Genomic DNA, 14,924 nt, shown 5'->3' with positions numbered 1-14,924 from the left:
GCTACTATGCAGTGAGATCTGCAGGGCAGGGGCAGGGGAGATTTCAATTCCTTTTAAGCAGGTGTGACTCCTGTATAAATTTACATGACCTTGGATTTAAAACAAAGCTTCTTTATCTTTTCCATTTCTTACATCAAAGCAGAAATTATCTCTTTTTTTTTTCCAGTAGTAATTATGAAACAGAAAAGAGAGGAGGGAAACCCAAAATACATTGCCTACCAAGCAGTGCTAGTTCTCTAATTTTCTACTGTTAGATATAATTTATTTATATGGAATTGGATGCATTTGAGACTTTGGGAATTCAGCCCATGTCTGAATCAACAATGTAAAGGTTGGGTGAGTGGTTGCTGAGTTTGCTCTGTACTCTTCTGTTGAATAACAAGAACAGAAAACAGACTCAAATTACATTTAAGGGTCTGAGGGGAAGCCCCCATTAGCTGAATTCTTATTTAAGATAGATGCATAACTCTTAGTGATATTAATAGTAGCTGTATGCATGGAACTTTATGCAGTACTACTGAACTTGCTTATTTCGTAGCAGCTCCCTCACTGTTAGCAATTAGTTGTGTGTCATTTCTAAGTTAGCAGCATGGCACAAGAGAAAGTTAAGGTTTATTTGTTTATTCCTGAAAAATATACATGAAATACTTATTTTGCTATGTTGTTTCTTTTACCTAGAGCATGAAAGAGTCAAGCATGAAAAAGGAGTTCCACCTACAACGCCAGGTAAGTGATCCTTTTGTTTTGTGCAGTGCTTACTTAGAATCACAGAATCAGGCAGGGTTGGAAGGGACCACAAGGATCATCCAGTTCCAACCCCCCTGCCATGGGCAGGGACACCCTACCCTAGATCAGGCTGGCCACAGCCTCATCCAGCCTGGCCTGAAACACCTCCAGCCATGGGGCCTCACCCACCTCCCTGGGCAACCCATTCCAGGCTCTCACCACTCTCATGCTGAACAACTTCCTCCTCACATCCAGCCTGAACCTACTTTTGAAACTGTCACTTAAACAAAGTGCAAAATACAATTGCAGATGACAAATGTCAACATCAGGTTGTTCAGCCTGGAGAAGAGGACGCTCTGGAGGGACCTAATAGCAGCCTTCCAGCACCCAAAGTGGGCTACAAAAAGGATGGAGAGAAACTGCTTACAAAGGTCTGCAGTGTCAAGATGAGGGGCAGTGGCTTCAATCCAGAGCAGAGCAGATTTAGATTGGATGTTAGGAACAACTTTTTTACTATGAGAGTGGTAGAACACTGCAACAGGTTGCCCAGGGAGGTGGTTGGGTGCCCTTCCCTGAAGATGTTCAAGGTGAGGTTTGATAGGGCTCTGAGCAGCCTGATCTGGTTGAGGATGTTCCTGCTGACTGGAGGGGGGGTTGGACTGGATGACCTTTGAAGGTCCCTTCCAGCCCAGCCCATTCTGATTTGTTTGCTGTAGAGAAGAGCCTTGATGAGTCATAGCAAAGCTAAGGTATCACAGCATGTATTTGCAATGTCAGTTGTTATTTTCTGAAGAGGTATTTATCAAAGGTCAAATTTCTGCTCCTCTAACTCCACCAGTATCAAAGAAGTTGTGCCAGAAAAGAATCTGAACCATCTTCTGAAAGTGCTTGGATTAAATAGCTTTATTTTGCTAATTATTTGCCTCTATCTGCTGTTTCTTTGGACTTCACTGTTTTCCTGTAGGAGTCAACTTCCCAGGACCAACAATAGTTTAATTTTCACCCTTAGCAGATATTACACAATATGCTACTCAGGTTATGATGGGACACTATCCATCATCTATGATGTCTCTATGTATCATAACTTCTATCCAGCTTCACTTGTAAAAGATAGGATTAAATTACTGCAGCTGTAGGAAACAGTTTCACTGTTAAGCAGTCACCAGGGGGTTACAAAGCATCTTCTCCATGCTTCTCTGTGAAAGAAAACAAGCAAAGAATTGAGTGTTACACATCCTTAACTCTACATCAGCAATTACCAAGTGTAGATGAGAACATCCTCATTATTATCCATCGCTAGGTTGTTATTAATTACTGTGAAATCACTACGGGTTCTGCTTTGATACACAGTAAACACACAGAGCAAATAAAGCCACTGTCCACCACACCAGCGCTGTGCCGCACCGTACCAGCGCTATGCCGCACCGTACCAGCGCTATGCCGCACCGTACCAGCGCTATGCCGCACCGTACCAGCGCTATGCCGCACCGTACCAGCGCTATGCTGCACTATACCAGTGCTATGCTGAACCATACCAGTGCTATGCCTACTCTGCACCACACCTGCACTATGCTGAACCATACCAGTGCTATGCCTACGCCGCACCACACCTGCACTATGCTGAACTATAGCAGTGCTATGCCGCACCATATCAGCGCTATGCCTATGCTGCACCACACCAGTGCTATGCTGCACCATATCAGCGCTATGCCTATGCTGCACCACCCCAGTGCTACACCACACCACACCAGTGCTATGCCACACCACACCAATGCTATGCTGAACCATACCAGTGCTATGCTGCACCATATCAGCACTATGCCTATGCTGCACCACAACAGTGCTACGCCACACCACACCAGCGCTATGCTGCACCACACCAGTACTATGCTGCACCATATCAGCGCTATGCCGCACCATATCAGCGCTATGCCTACACTGCACCGTGCCAGTGCTGTGCTGCACTATACCAATGCAATGCTGCACCTGTCCATTCTGACCAGTTTTCTTTCCTCTTTTTTCTCTCCCAGTCAAGCTGAAAACCACTGCAAGTACGTGTCGTGTCTTGTTTGCTGCAGAACACAAACCACCTTTTCAGATGCGTGAGCTCTTATTTTACATGTCTGCACTTTTGTCATGCCAGACAGAGCTATTTTCTTGCTCATACTAGGGGTGTGCTTGTACTCCTCCTGCTTAGCAGTAACAGCTGAACGCAGCACAACCAAGCACATTTATAATTCAGCATTGGGAAGCTGCATCATTCAGACTCTGTTTGCAGTTGCTACTTTTTGTAAAAGGGAATTATGCTAGCAGCATAACTGATGCTCTGGTGATTTTAGGTGGGAGCAGACAAGTGATTTATCTTTGTGGAAACACATTGTTTATTAAAACTAAGAAGTGGCATGTGGCATAACTGAGCTGGACAACTTTTTCATTACTTCTTTTACCATTTGGAAATTACTTGGTTTAGTAATTTGTGTAGGATGTTCTTGACCTTGTTTCAACTCATTTTTTTTTCCTCCCTACTTTAATAAAAAAGCTAAATTAAATTAAGGAAGAGAAAGGAGTATTTTGATTTTAGGTAAGCTTTCAGGAAGATTCAAGGGGAATTTCTCACATAACAAAGACTTCCATTGAAGTAATTCAATAAAGTCCTTGTTGAGGTCAGTACAACTTCTGGATAAAGACTGACTTGGATTTACGCTAAATGTAGCAAGTCATGGCACATTACATAGTGCAAGTCATGATCAGACAATGAGCAGGACAATGTTTGCATTAAATGCTTTGAATTGGGGAAATGCTCTTGTATGGACCTTAGCAGGTTAGTTGTAGCCTTTTTAGCACAGTAACTGTTCTCTTTCTTGTACTGTGTCTGGCATATCAAGATCAAACCATGTATGGTCTGGTTGATTGGATATGGCTGAGTGATAGGTTAGACTGGATGATCTTGGAGGTCTCTTCCATCCTGGTTGATTCTATGATTGTTCTGATGCAAAGGAAACCATAAAGAGTATCCAAAACCAAGGAACACAGACCTCTTTCTGCTCCAAGTCAGAAGCTGGCAACAAGGCAAGGCAAAACCATTCCATTAAGCTTCCTAAATTAGTCTCCTACATTAGGTGCTTGAAGTTAGACAGGAGGAATACCTGCTTTTAAACTCCTGTCTGACTACTCAGCACTATTCTCAACCCCAGCCCCAAAGGCAGAGGGAGAACATGAGGCATCTGAAATGTGGCAACACTGAAGGATCTCCTGCAATCCTGAGTTGCAGTGTTCAGTTTTCAAGTGATCATTGCAAAAGTATTACTTTCTCTGAATGTATTGATGGGTTTATTGCCATTTTGCCAAGTAATTTAAGTAATCTTTCCTCTGATTCCATTATGCATATTTGTTCAATCTTGTATTTGAAGGATCTCCTCACTGACATTTTCTGTCTTCTGCACTGATTTATCTGAGACCCTCACTGATGACACCCTCCACTATTCTTTATCAGGGATTTAAGTGATTAATTCCTTATTCCTTCCCCTGTAAAGATGAATTTGTTCTAAAATCACTGTCTACAGTGGCTTTGTATCATGAACTCTATTACCCTGGCATATTGTGAACATAAGGAATGCCAAGGTATTTTCCCCTGACCTTCACAGAGAGATGTTTGTTCCACATTTTTGAGCTTATGTCCTGCTGCTTGAAATAATTATAAAGATGAACAATGCCTCTAGAAACAGAAAAGAAACAAGAGCAATTAGCAGACCAGCAAACCTATGGTCGTATCAGTTTGCACTGCCTGTTTTGAGCTAACCATCCTTGAATACATCTAGTTCAAGATTTTAAGCACCAGAGCTATCTATTTTAAATTGGTTTTTATCTCTGAGAACAGCACTTAGCTGGATCACTACCTCCTTTATTTCTAGAGCTTTCTCTCGCTCTGCTTCATAAGTTTCTTGGCCAGGTGTACAATATTCTTGCCACAGCATGAGCACAGCTATCATGAGTATGAGATGCAGACCTGGACACAAAATGCTGGTTTTAGAGTTCGAGCCTAAAAGAGATGTAAAATAAATCCACGCATTTATCCTTGGCCATATTTATGCACATTATAACCACTGCAGTCTCTCTGTAAAAGCATCACGAGTGTGAGATGCAGACATGGACAGAAAATGCTGGGTTTAGAGATCAAGCCTAAAATAAATGCATACATTTATCCTTGGCCATATTTATTCACATTATAACCACTGCAGTCTTCCTGTAAAGGTAAATGGGGTTTAAATCAGTAGAGAGGTTGTTGTCATTAACAGAGTGGCAGATTATAAGCCTGAGTTTGCAAAGTCCCCAAATTAACAACAAGCACTTTTTGTGTAATAAACTGCTAAGTGAATTACAATGCAATTATAAAAGCAATTAGTAAAGCTTGTTATTTTTTTGCTATTCCTGGTTTAGCATGCAGAGAAGCCTTTGACAGAAATTGATCCTATATCAGATCTGAACATGCAATGAAACATGGAATGTACTCTGCATACTAACTAAAGACTCTCAAACTGCGAGAGGTTACCTTGAACAGGGCACGAAACTGGTGGCTTATCTTACTCCTGCAGTAAGCAATGCCAAACTGCATTTTGCAGTCAAGAGGAAGAATACAGAGGCTTGTGCTTTAAGAAAAAAAATGAGCACTGGACAAACTATTTTCCTAAAGAAAATCCCATGACAGGGGTATAGAATCACAGAATCAAACAGCTTGGAAGAGGCCTCCGAGATCATCCAGTCCAACCTAGCACTCTTGAGTGAGTAAAGTATTTCCCAGGGCCCTCAGACTAAGTGCAAGTGTATTGATTCACTAAGAGGAGAAAATGCTCCTTATCTTAAATAAAACAGAGCATCAAACTAACTACTCCTCAGGTCAGCAGTCTTCCAATACCTCACTGACTCAGACAATCAATCATCAATACTTAATTAGGATATATACATATAACCAGCATCAGAACAAGGGGACACAGTCTCAACTTGTGCCAGGGAAGGTTTGGGATGGATGTTAGAAGGAAGTTGTAGCCAGAGAGAGTGATTGGCATTGCAATGGACTGTGCAGGGAGGTGGTGGAGTCACTGTCCCTGGGGGTGTTCAAGAGAAGACTGGATGAGGCACTTAGTGCCATGGTCTGGTTGATTAGATAGGGCTGGGAGATATGTTGGACCGAATGATCTTGGAGCTCTCTTCCAACCTGCTTGATTCTACAATTCTATGAACTAGGCCAGTCCAGATCCCTCAGGCAGACAATCTCTCAATCCAAGTCCTTTACTAAATTTACTCCCTCAGCTGAATCTCATCTTTGATTTCTTCTGAAAATGAGAAGTATTAATGAGTCATGATGCTGTAATATAGTATCAGCTTTCAGCAACAATGAGCATGTTCAGAGCACAACTGTAAATATTAAAAAGACTTGAGCATGTTAGCATTTAATAGCAGCAAAACTGGCCTTTGCTAAATGCCTGATAAGCTGAAGTACTGAGCCATGACATTTAGGAGTCACTGTATGAACAAAGACCTGAATGAAAGTTTTCTGGGATGTGCTAGTGAAAATCATGCTTAATTGCAGAGTTTTCCCACTGGAAAAGCATTGATTCAAATATTTTCACTTTGGTGTGAGCTGTAGAACATCATATTGGTCTCAAGCCAAATCTCAGCATGATGAAAATACAAAGATCATTCCATCAAAAGAGACTCTAAAATGTTTTGTGGGCATATTCCTGCTTTATCCAGCTCTGTGTTGAAGGAACAAAGGCTCTGCTTGGCTGGTGTTGCTATTCTCTTCCCTTAAAAATGTGTTTTAAAATAGCACTGGGACTAATGAAGTAGGAATGGGTAAAAAATTCTTAGATTCCATATCACAATTTAATTTATTCCTTTGATTTAAAAAGGGGTAATGATGGTTTCCACCAGGGAATTTGTAGCCTGCTCAATGGATGAATTTTTATCAATTATGGGTATTATAATAGCAGAGGAGTTTATGTTTCTTTTGTGCTAGGCCCTGTGGAAAGGTGTAGTCCAAATTTTTGCAGCTCTCAAGGGCTTTTACTCTTAAAAGGTGAGGCAAACTGCTAATGCAGAGAAATAGCTATGCAGGAGTCAGTGTCAGCCTTTGGCTGGGACATGTGGACGATGAGAGAGTGTGGCTGTTTGAGCTAGATTTCTAGCTCAGACATAGGGGAGAGGTGAACATTCTGGGGATAGGCCATAGAATGGCAACAATGGACAAGGTAACATAGCTTCACTGGAGCATCAAGGGCTTTATGTCTGGAAGCACAGCTTGTACCTTCCCCTTGCTGGCTTCTGCTGCTTCAGCTGTGCCCGCTGCTATCTTCCCCTGCTGCTGTTATGGCTGCTGCTGCTGCTTCACCACTGCTTGACCCCTTCCCCATCTTTGTTAAGGTTATTCTATTTCTCTAGTGGTTTATTTCTTCTTATACTGTTATATTTAAACTATGAGAAATACAATTTCATTTCCCCCTGACTTTCCAGAAAAAAAAAATCTGTGTTGTGGTGAGTTTATTCTACTGGGGGAGGCATCCACTCTAACCTGGGACTGAGAGATCTGGACTGACCCAGTTGTATGCTGTGATGATTTGGGTGTTCTTATCCCATCACACTTTGGAAAATCACCCAGACTAGACTCAGTGGCTCTGGAAGATGAATGAAGCTTTATAGTTACAGAAGATATAGTTACAAGCAGATATTTATACAGCTATAGACAGAAATAGACAAGTTAAAAAGTAATACAGAAACACAACAGCCCTCCTAGAAACCTGAGTCCCCAGGAGGGGCTCTCAACCACCCTTCCACCTTCTTCCCACTCCTCTACCTTACCCAAGTTGTTGCCTTATGCCCAAGGAGGATTGGAGGGTTGGCCAGGGGGGTTAGGAAGCAGGTGAATTAGTCACAAAGACAGCAGGTTAGATTAAAGAGAGAAGTGCAGCCCACGAAGCCCAGAGAGAGACTCTGTTATCTATATTTATGTTCTTGTTCTTATACATCTCAGCAAGCCTATGAGTGCAGCAGCCATCACCATTGTTTCCTTTTCACAGCCTATCATCTAATTCTTCTCACCAAAACATTCTAGCTAGCTTCAAACTAGCACATATGCATATGTCCTAATTTAGTATAGATGATTGATTGTCTTAATGAGATACAACAAAGCTGGACACACTTTTTGGAAAGTGGCATAGTCAGCTATAACCTTCAGTGCACGTTGAAAAATAACTCTATTTAAATATTTGCTGGCTGGAAAGCTTTGCTTGGCAGAGTGTTTGCATTTGCAGGAGCTGTTGCATGCTGGATTATTGTACATCAAAGAGTGAGGCTCCTGGCTTTCAGTGTGAAATTCCATGTGCACGCCCCTTGTTAAGGCACATTTCTTTGCCAATTAATATCCCACAGAAAAAAAATGCAGATGAAAGAGAATATCTATTTAAATGGTTGCTTACCCTGAAAAAAAGCCATGGTAACTAAACCCATATCTTCTTTGTTCCCCTCTCCATCTTCATGTCTGGTTATTTCCGTGGAGAGCCAAGAGCTGAAATCCCAGCAGCAGGTAAACATTACGTTCCTCTGGTGTGTCTCATGAATGTGATTAATAACCATACCTGCCAGTGGTGATTCAAACACCTTGTTCACCCATAATGAGCAATGCTAAGGGAAACTACAGTGGTAAGCTGACAGCAGCACAGCTATGAAGAAAAGCTCCTTGAGATAGGACAAGGAGCAATGGATGTAAGTTGCAGCACAAGAAGTTCCAGCTCAACACAAGGGGGAACTTCCTTACTGTAAGGGTCCCAGAGCCCTGGCACAGGCTGCCCAGAGAGGCTGTGGAGTCTCCTTCTCTGGAGCCTTTCAAGGTCTGTCTGGATGTGTTCCTGTGTGACCTGAGCTAGATTGTATGGTCCTGCTCTGTCAGGGGACTTGGACTCGATGATCTCTTTGAGTCTCTTCCAACCCCTGACATCCTGTGAGGGAGACTCAGGGTTTTTTAGCTAGAGAAGACTGAGGGGGATCTGAGCAGTGCTAATCAATACTTCCAGGGTGGGTGTCAGAAGGATGGAGCCAATCTTTTTGCAGTGTTGCCCAGTGACAGGGCAAGGGGTAACAGTCACAAACTTGAACATAGGAAGTTCCTTCTAAACACGAGGAGGAATTTCTTCACTTTGAGGGTGAAGCACTGGCATAGGCTGCCCAGAGATGTGGTGGAGGCATTCAAAACCCACCTGGACGCTGTCCTGTGCAACCTGCTCTAGGTGAACCTGCTCTGGCAGGAAGGTTGGATTAGGTGATCTCCAGAGGTCCCCTCCAACTCCTATCATTCTCAGGTTCTCTGACAAAGACTCTTCTGATCAGCTGATTTCTTTTTTTACCTTCTGCAGAGTGTTTTAGTGAGCTAAGCACAGGTGATTGAGGCTGAGCTAGCAAGCATTAATCAGATAACACATCACTGAACAAAGCATTAGTACAACTGGTTGGATAATATGAAGCTGAAATGAACAGTTTGAAAGCAGCTGCCCAGCTTTCTGCTGTAATCAACAGGGGATAGAGTCATGGGCTCAGCTGCCTGCAGCAATATACCTTTATTCTTTTCAATTTGCCTTGCTGAATGGAATCACAGATCAATTGTCTGTTTATGGGCTGGGGGAAAGGATGCCAAAAAAGAAAAGACAAAGGACATGTTCTAAGTGAATGCACAAGTAGAGAAAAACAAACTAAATAAAATAAATCCAAAGCTCTATTTAGATCCACATCCTAAGGTGTGTGTGTGGGGGGAGGAGGGGGAAGGGTGTTATTTATTTATTTGTTTCAGACAGTTGAGATTGCTTCAGGATAAAGTGGGGAATAGTCAGAGGAATCTTTCCAGGTTGCATTTTTGCTATAAATAATTAGGGAATTCTGGCAGGATTTAAGGAATTAGAGAATTCTGGTCCCTAAAACCTGTATCAGGAGCTTCCAAACTGTATTCATTGCCAAGTTCTGTTCAGAAAGCCTAGATCTGCTGCTGCCCCTAAGGACAGCAGCCACTACATACATTGTATATGTGCCATAAGACACATTGACCACAGGTATTATTCCAGGAACACTGCTAGAGAGATCAGCTTTGTCAAGGTAGTTATTGTAAGAGCTCTGTATTTCTGAAGCCTTTCTCTTCATGATGTTTCCTTTCAAATCTTTCTAGCCACGAAAAAGACAAAGACAGCTAAAGAAAAAGAAGGTAGGCATTTACACCATGTACTCATGCCTATGTAGAAGATCCCAATAAATCTGATATGAGATTACAGCTTTGCATGCATTACTATTTGAAACAAGTTTTGGAAGAGTTTTACTTAGAGTAATATTAGCTACTACTCTAGGTAATATGCTTCTTGAGCAGTCAATTCACCAACTTTGACTTGTGCTACTCTTCCCTTCCTAGAAAAACCAACTGAGAAGAAACAGCTGAAAGATGGAAAAAACAAAGGTATGTAGCAGCAAACAGCAAGGAAAATGGTCTTTTTTTTTTCTTTTCTTTTCATGGTATTGGAAAGAGGAACTTTGTTAATCTTTCTAAGTATGTGCAAGTAAGCCAAAATGATCAAATCATGCATAAATCCTCAGTGACTGAGGCTATGGTGGCTCCTTTGTATGTGAGTATCAAAGATTGCATCAGGGCATGCAACCTGTGTGCAGTGGTGCCCTGCCTGGGACCCTCAGTGGCTGGTGTAGCATTCACCTCTCTCTAAGGTCATAGAATCATAGAATGCACTGGGTTAGAAGTGACCTCCAGAGGTCATCTAGTCCAACCTCCCCTGCAGTCATCAAGGACATCCCCAACTAGCTCAAGTTGTCTGTCTCTGAATGTCTCAGAGATTGGGACTCCACCACCTCCAGCACTGCATCCACAAGCAGTCCTCACTAAGTTATGTTCCTCCAGTTATGCTCCCCAGTCAGGTAGTACAAAATTCAACTTCATAGCTTGTGTGATGCTTTAGATCATCAGCATCATGTCATAGAATAACAAGAAGCACATTTTAGACACAAGACAGGCTTCATGGTCGCTTGTATTCTGACTCATCTGTTGGGCACATCACTGACTTGATGGTTTACCTACAGTAATATGCAGAGTTTCTGCTATACCTCTGAAGACAATTATTAGTAATTTATATTAATTTATTAAATTAGTGGTATTAGATGTAAATGTCTTCTCTAGAGTGCTTAAAACCAGTGATTTACCTATTAATATTGTGTACTGAAGTGCTGGAGTCTCAAAGAATCACTCGTAGTTAATTATGCTGGTGCAAGTTAGCTAAACTCCTATCTGGAAATAGTTTGTTTCTGTGGTTTTACCAGACATAAACTTTCTATGTTTAAATAATTTACTAGGAAGTCACACTGAAAATAAAAATCAGGTTTGTGGAGATTCCTTCCTTCAAGCTGATTTCAATAAAACATCATGTTTCTTCTTGAAATTAAATTAAGTAGCTTGGCCTGAAACTGATGATTAATTTATCATCAATATTTTGTTCTTTAGGAGTCCCACCAGCAAAAGAAGCTCCACGACATCACAACCTGACATCAGGTACAGAATTGTTCCTTTCCTTTTCTTTTTAACTTTTTCCTTTTCCTCTTCCTTTTTCATTTTCCTTTCCATTTTCCATTTTCCCTTTCCCTTCTCCTTTCCCTTCTCCTTTCCCTTCTCCTTTCCCTTCTCCTTTCCCTTCTCCTTTCCCTTCTCCTTTCCCTTCTCCTTTCCCTTCTCCTTTCCCTTCTCCTTTCCCTTCTCCTTTCCCTTCTCCTTTCCCTTCTCCTTTCCCTTCTCCTTTCCCTTCTCCTTTCCCTTCTCCTTTCCCTTCTCCTTTCCCTTCTCCTTTTTCCCTTCTCCTTTTCCATTTCATTTTTCCTTTTCCTTTTCCATTTTCTTTTCTCCTTTTCCTTTCATAAATTTTCCTTTAGTGGTTTGAGGTGTGGGTCATTGGGTTTTGGGCTTGTTTTTTGGATGAAATCACACTCACAGTCTTTTCACACCTACCAATCCAAGCCTTGAGGACAAGATGTGAGGTAAGCTGAGCAAATTCAATCCATAAATATTGCTCCTATGGGGAATGATTTGCTTAAATTGATTTACTGCCTTCCTAAACTTTTAAGCAGATATTCAGCTAATTACTTTATAAGCCAAGTAGCCTTTAATTAATTTGGCAGTGCATTATTTAAAACAAACATATGATCCTCATATAAAAGCTGCTCCATAACAACACCACATAAGGAGAAATAGGTTCAATTTATTTTCTCTCACATTAATAAAGATTGTTTCCTAGCACAGTGTGCCCCCTGACCCATCTCATCACCCCCTGAAAGGGAAATAAAGGTCCCTACCTTTACTGAAGGAAATCTCTGTGCATTGCATTACTGAGTAGCTCCATTTTCCCCCTGCTTTACTGTAAAAGTAAAAGTCTGTTTCAGATTCTTGACTAGTCTAAGTTAATCCTTATGACTTCAGTGGAGCTGCATTGATTTGTGATGGACAAGGATCAAAGATATTAGTCTCAGCTGTGAGACGTCACGGTTTTGCACAGAAAAAATGAACTTAACATTAATATGGATCCTCTCAGTGAAACTTTGCTGTCTTCAACTCCTGAGGAAAGATTTTCACCTCCAGTTGTCCAGCCTGTTTTGTTGTATAGGATTCTTTTAACCTCTTTTACTATAAGTAGAATGCTTTTGATTCCTTCATGTGTGATAGAATCATAGAATCAACCAGGTTGGAAGAGACCTCCAGGATCATCCAGTCCAACCTATCACCCATCTCTATCCAATCAACCAGACCATGGCACTAAGTGCCCCATCCAGACTTTGCTTGAACACCTCCAGGGACGGTGACTCCCTGCCAGAGCAGGATCACCTAGAGCAGATCACACTGGAATGCATCTAGACCGTTCTTGAGTATCTGACTCCACACCCACCCTGGGCAGTCTGTTCCAGTGCTCCCAGTGGAAAAATTCTTTCTCAGGTTCACATGGAACCTCCTATGCCTCAACTTCTACTCATTTCCCCTGTGGAACAAGCAGTGCTAATCATAATAAGCAGCCAGTAAGTTAAAGCAAAGGGGTTTTTGCCAGCAAAGAACTATCCTATGGCCCACCATGCCAAATTGAGTGTAAACCAGAATGTGCTAATGCTTGTCTGCCAGAGGACTTCTTCCTGCACATCACACTCCTGCAAACTTTGCATAACTCCAAAACTCTGTCACTGTGGCCTTCATTTACAGCAACTGCTGTGGCTGGCTAATTTAACTGTACACTTATCATCATGCAATTATTCTCAGCCAGATGTTTCCCAGATCCTCATAACTCACTTTGCCTACAGAACTTACTGTGTAAGTTGTTTTTCAGCTGTTCTTTGTCCACGGCAATGGATAAGTTACTTTTCAAGCAATGGATAAAAGGCTTTCCCGAGGAATATCAAAGTGATTTCTCTTTATGAATGTTGGTTTTTTGGTAGTTGCTCAAACTAAGCATTTAAAATTGGAGACCAAATCCTGGGTCATGTACACTTGAGTTGGAACTCAGTAGCTTTTGCCTACTCTGTTTGCAGATGAAGCCAGTGCAGTTTCCTGAATACTAATACTTTGTGCTGATAAGTGGAACTGGAAAAGGATTTGCACATTCTGAGCTAATCTAAAAAATTAAATAGGAAATCTTCCAGCTTTCAACAGCTGAACAGATTAGATTCACGTGGGCTTAGATTTCCATCAGTGTCCTCCAACCTGATATTGAAAAGGAATCAGAGAAAGAAAAAGAAGCACTTTTGAAGGCTCTGTATAGCTTCAATTTTAGACTGCTCCACATTTTAACCAGGATTTTAAGCACTACTATACATTCCATAAACAATGGTGATAGGTGCAGTAGACACTAAATCTCACTGCCTTGTAGCTGCAAGCAATTACAATTCTTTAACTTTCCTTTCTCTGTCCTAAATGTCAGAAGTGATGCTGGTACTCAGACTGAAAATAAACCATGCACACAAAAGGAGGGGGAAAAGGATATTTAGACTCCTCTTTTTTTTTTCTCTTGAAAGAAATTGATTTGCAAGCACACAGAAATGTATTTCCAAGCACACAGAAACAGATATTTTTTTTCTCTTTGGGTAAAATTTGAGGGGTGTACAAATTCAGCTCCTTGGAGAGGACTAACTGCTATGCCCTTCATATGAGCAGCTGTATACTTACATAAAAGTCCTACTTTGATTCAAAGCTTTTTATACCAATGTGTGAAAATCTAAATTAATAAAAAATGGGTTATTTTTATTGCAATTACCTTTTAAGAGTCCTCGTGGCTGAAAACTCATGAGACAAAGTGTTTTGCATTGGTCATAGAGCTGGTTGAAGAGCTCAGGATTTTTACTGTACTGCTATCTAAACCCACAAATGAGCAAATGTGGTGGGAGTGAAGAGAGGCTGGGCTAGAAGAGCATGAAGAGTTGAAAATATGGAGATTGACACTCATGTATCAATTACACTTCTGAATTATTTACAGTTGATTTAATTTACAGTTTACAGTTTTACATTATTCTAATCATAGAATCAAGCAGGTTGGAAGAGACCTCCAACATCATCCAGTCCAACCTAGCACCCAGCCCTAGCCAATCAACCAGACCATGGCACTAAGTGCCCCAGCCAGGTTTTTCTTCAGCATCTCCAGGGACAGTAACTCCATCACCTCCCTGGGCAGCCCATTCCAATGCCAATCACTCTCTCTGTCAACAACTTCCTCCTAACATCCAGCCTAGACCTCTGCTGGCACAACTTGAGGCTGTGTCCCCTTGTTCTGTTGCTGGTTGTGTGGCAGAAGAGCCCAATCCCACCTGGCTACAGCCTCCCTTCAGGTAGTTGTAAACAGTAATAATAATAATAATAATAATAATAATAATAATAATAATAATAATAACAATAATAATGTTCTTATTCTTGTCCTATTAATTAAATAATAATTTAATAATAGTTATTTTAATAATTATTATATTGTGATGATTATTATAGAATTATAATTATTATAATCCATTATATAATTATTCTAATTAATGTTAAATTGTTCTAATTTACAGTTCTATATTATTTTTCTATTTCAATGAAATATTTAATATATGAATTTGTGAAATTAGTTAGTGAAATTAATCTGTGAAATGGGTTATTCTCA

General features: G+C 41.0%; 1 protein-coding gene across 1 annotated transcript in view; it reads left to right on the top strand.

The window, feature by feature from the left end:
* Positions 1-14,924, top strand: part of TRDN (triadin) — a 243,953-nt gene that overhangs the window by 223,608 nt on the left and 5,421 nt on the right. Inside the window, 5 exon segments of the mRNA XM_064170120.1 lie at positions 679-726; positions 2,757-2,885; positions 9,932-9,967; positions 10,169-10,213; positions 11,264-11,311. Of these exon segments, the coding sequence (XP_064026190.1) occupies positions 679-726; positions 2,757-2,885; positions 9,932-9,967; positions 10,169-10,213; positions 11,264-11,311 (306 nt within the window).

Source organism: Pogoniulus pusillus, chromosome 33 (genome assembly GCF_015220805.1).
Source record: "Pogoniulus pusillus isolate bPogPus1 chromosome 33, bPogPus1.pri, whole genome shotgun sequence".
In the NCBI taxonomy this organism is placed as follows: Eukaryota; Metazoa; Chordata; class Aves; order Piciformes; family Lybiidae; genus Pogoniulus; species Pogoniulus pusillus.
This window is presented reverse-complemented; position numbering and strand designations above follow the sequence as displayed.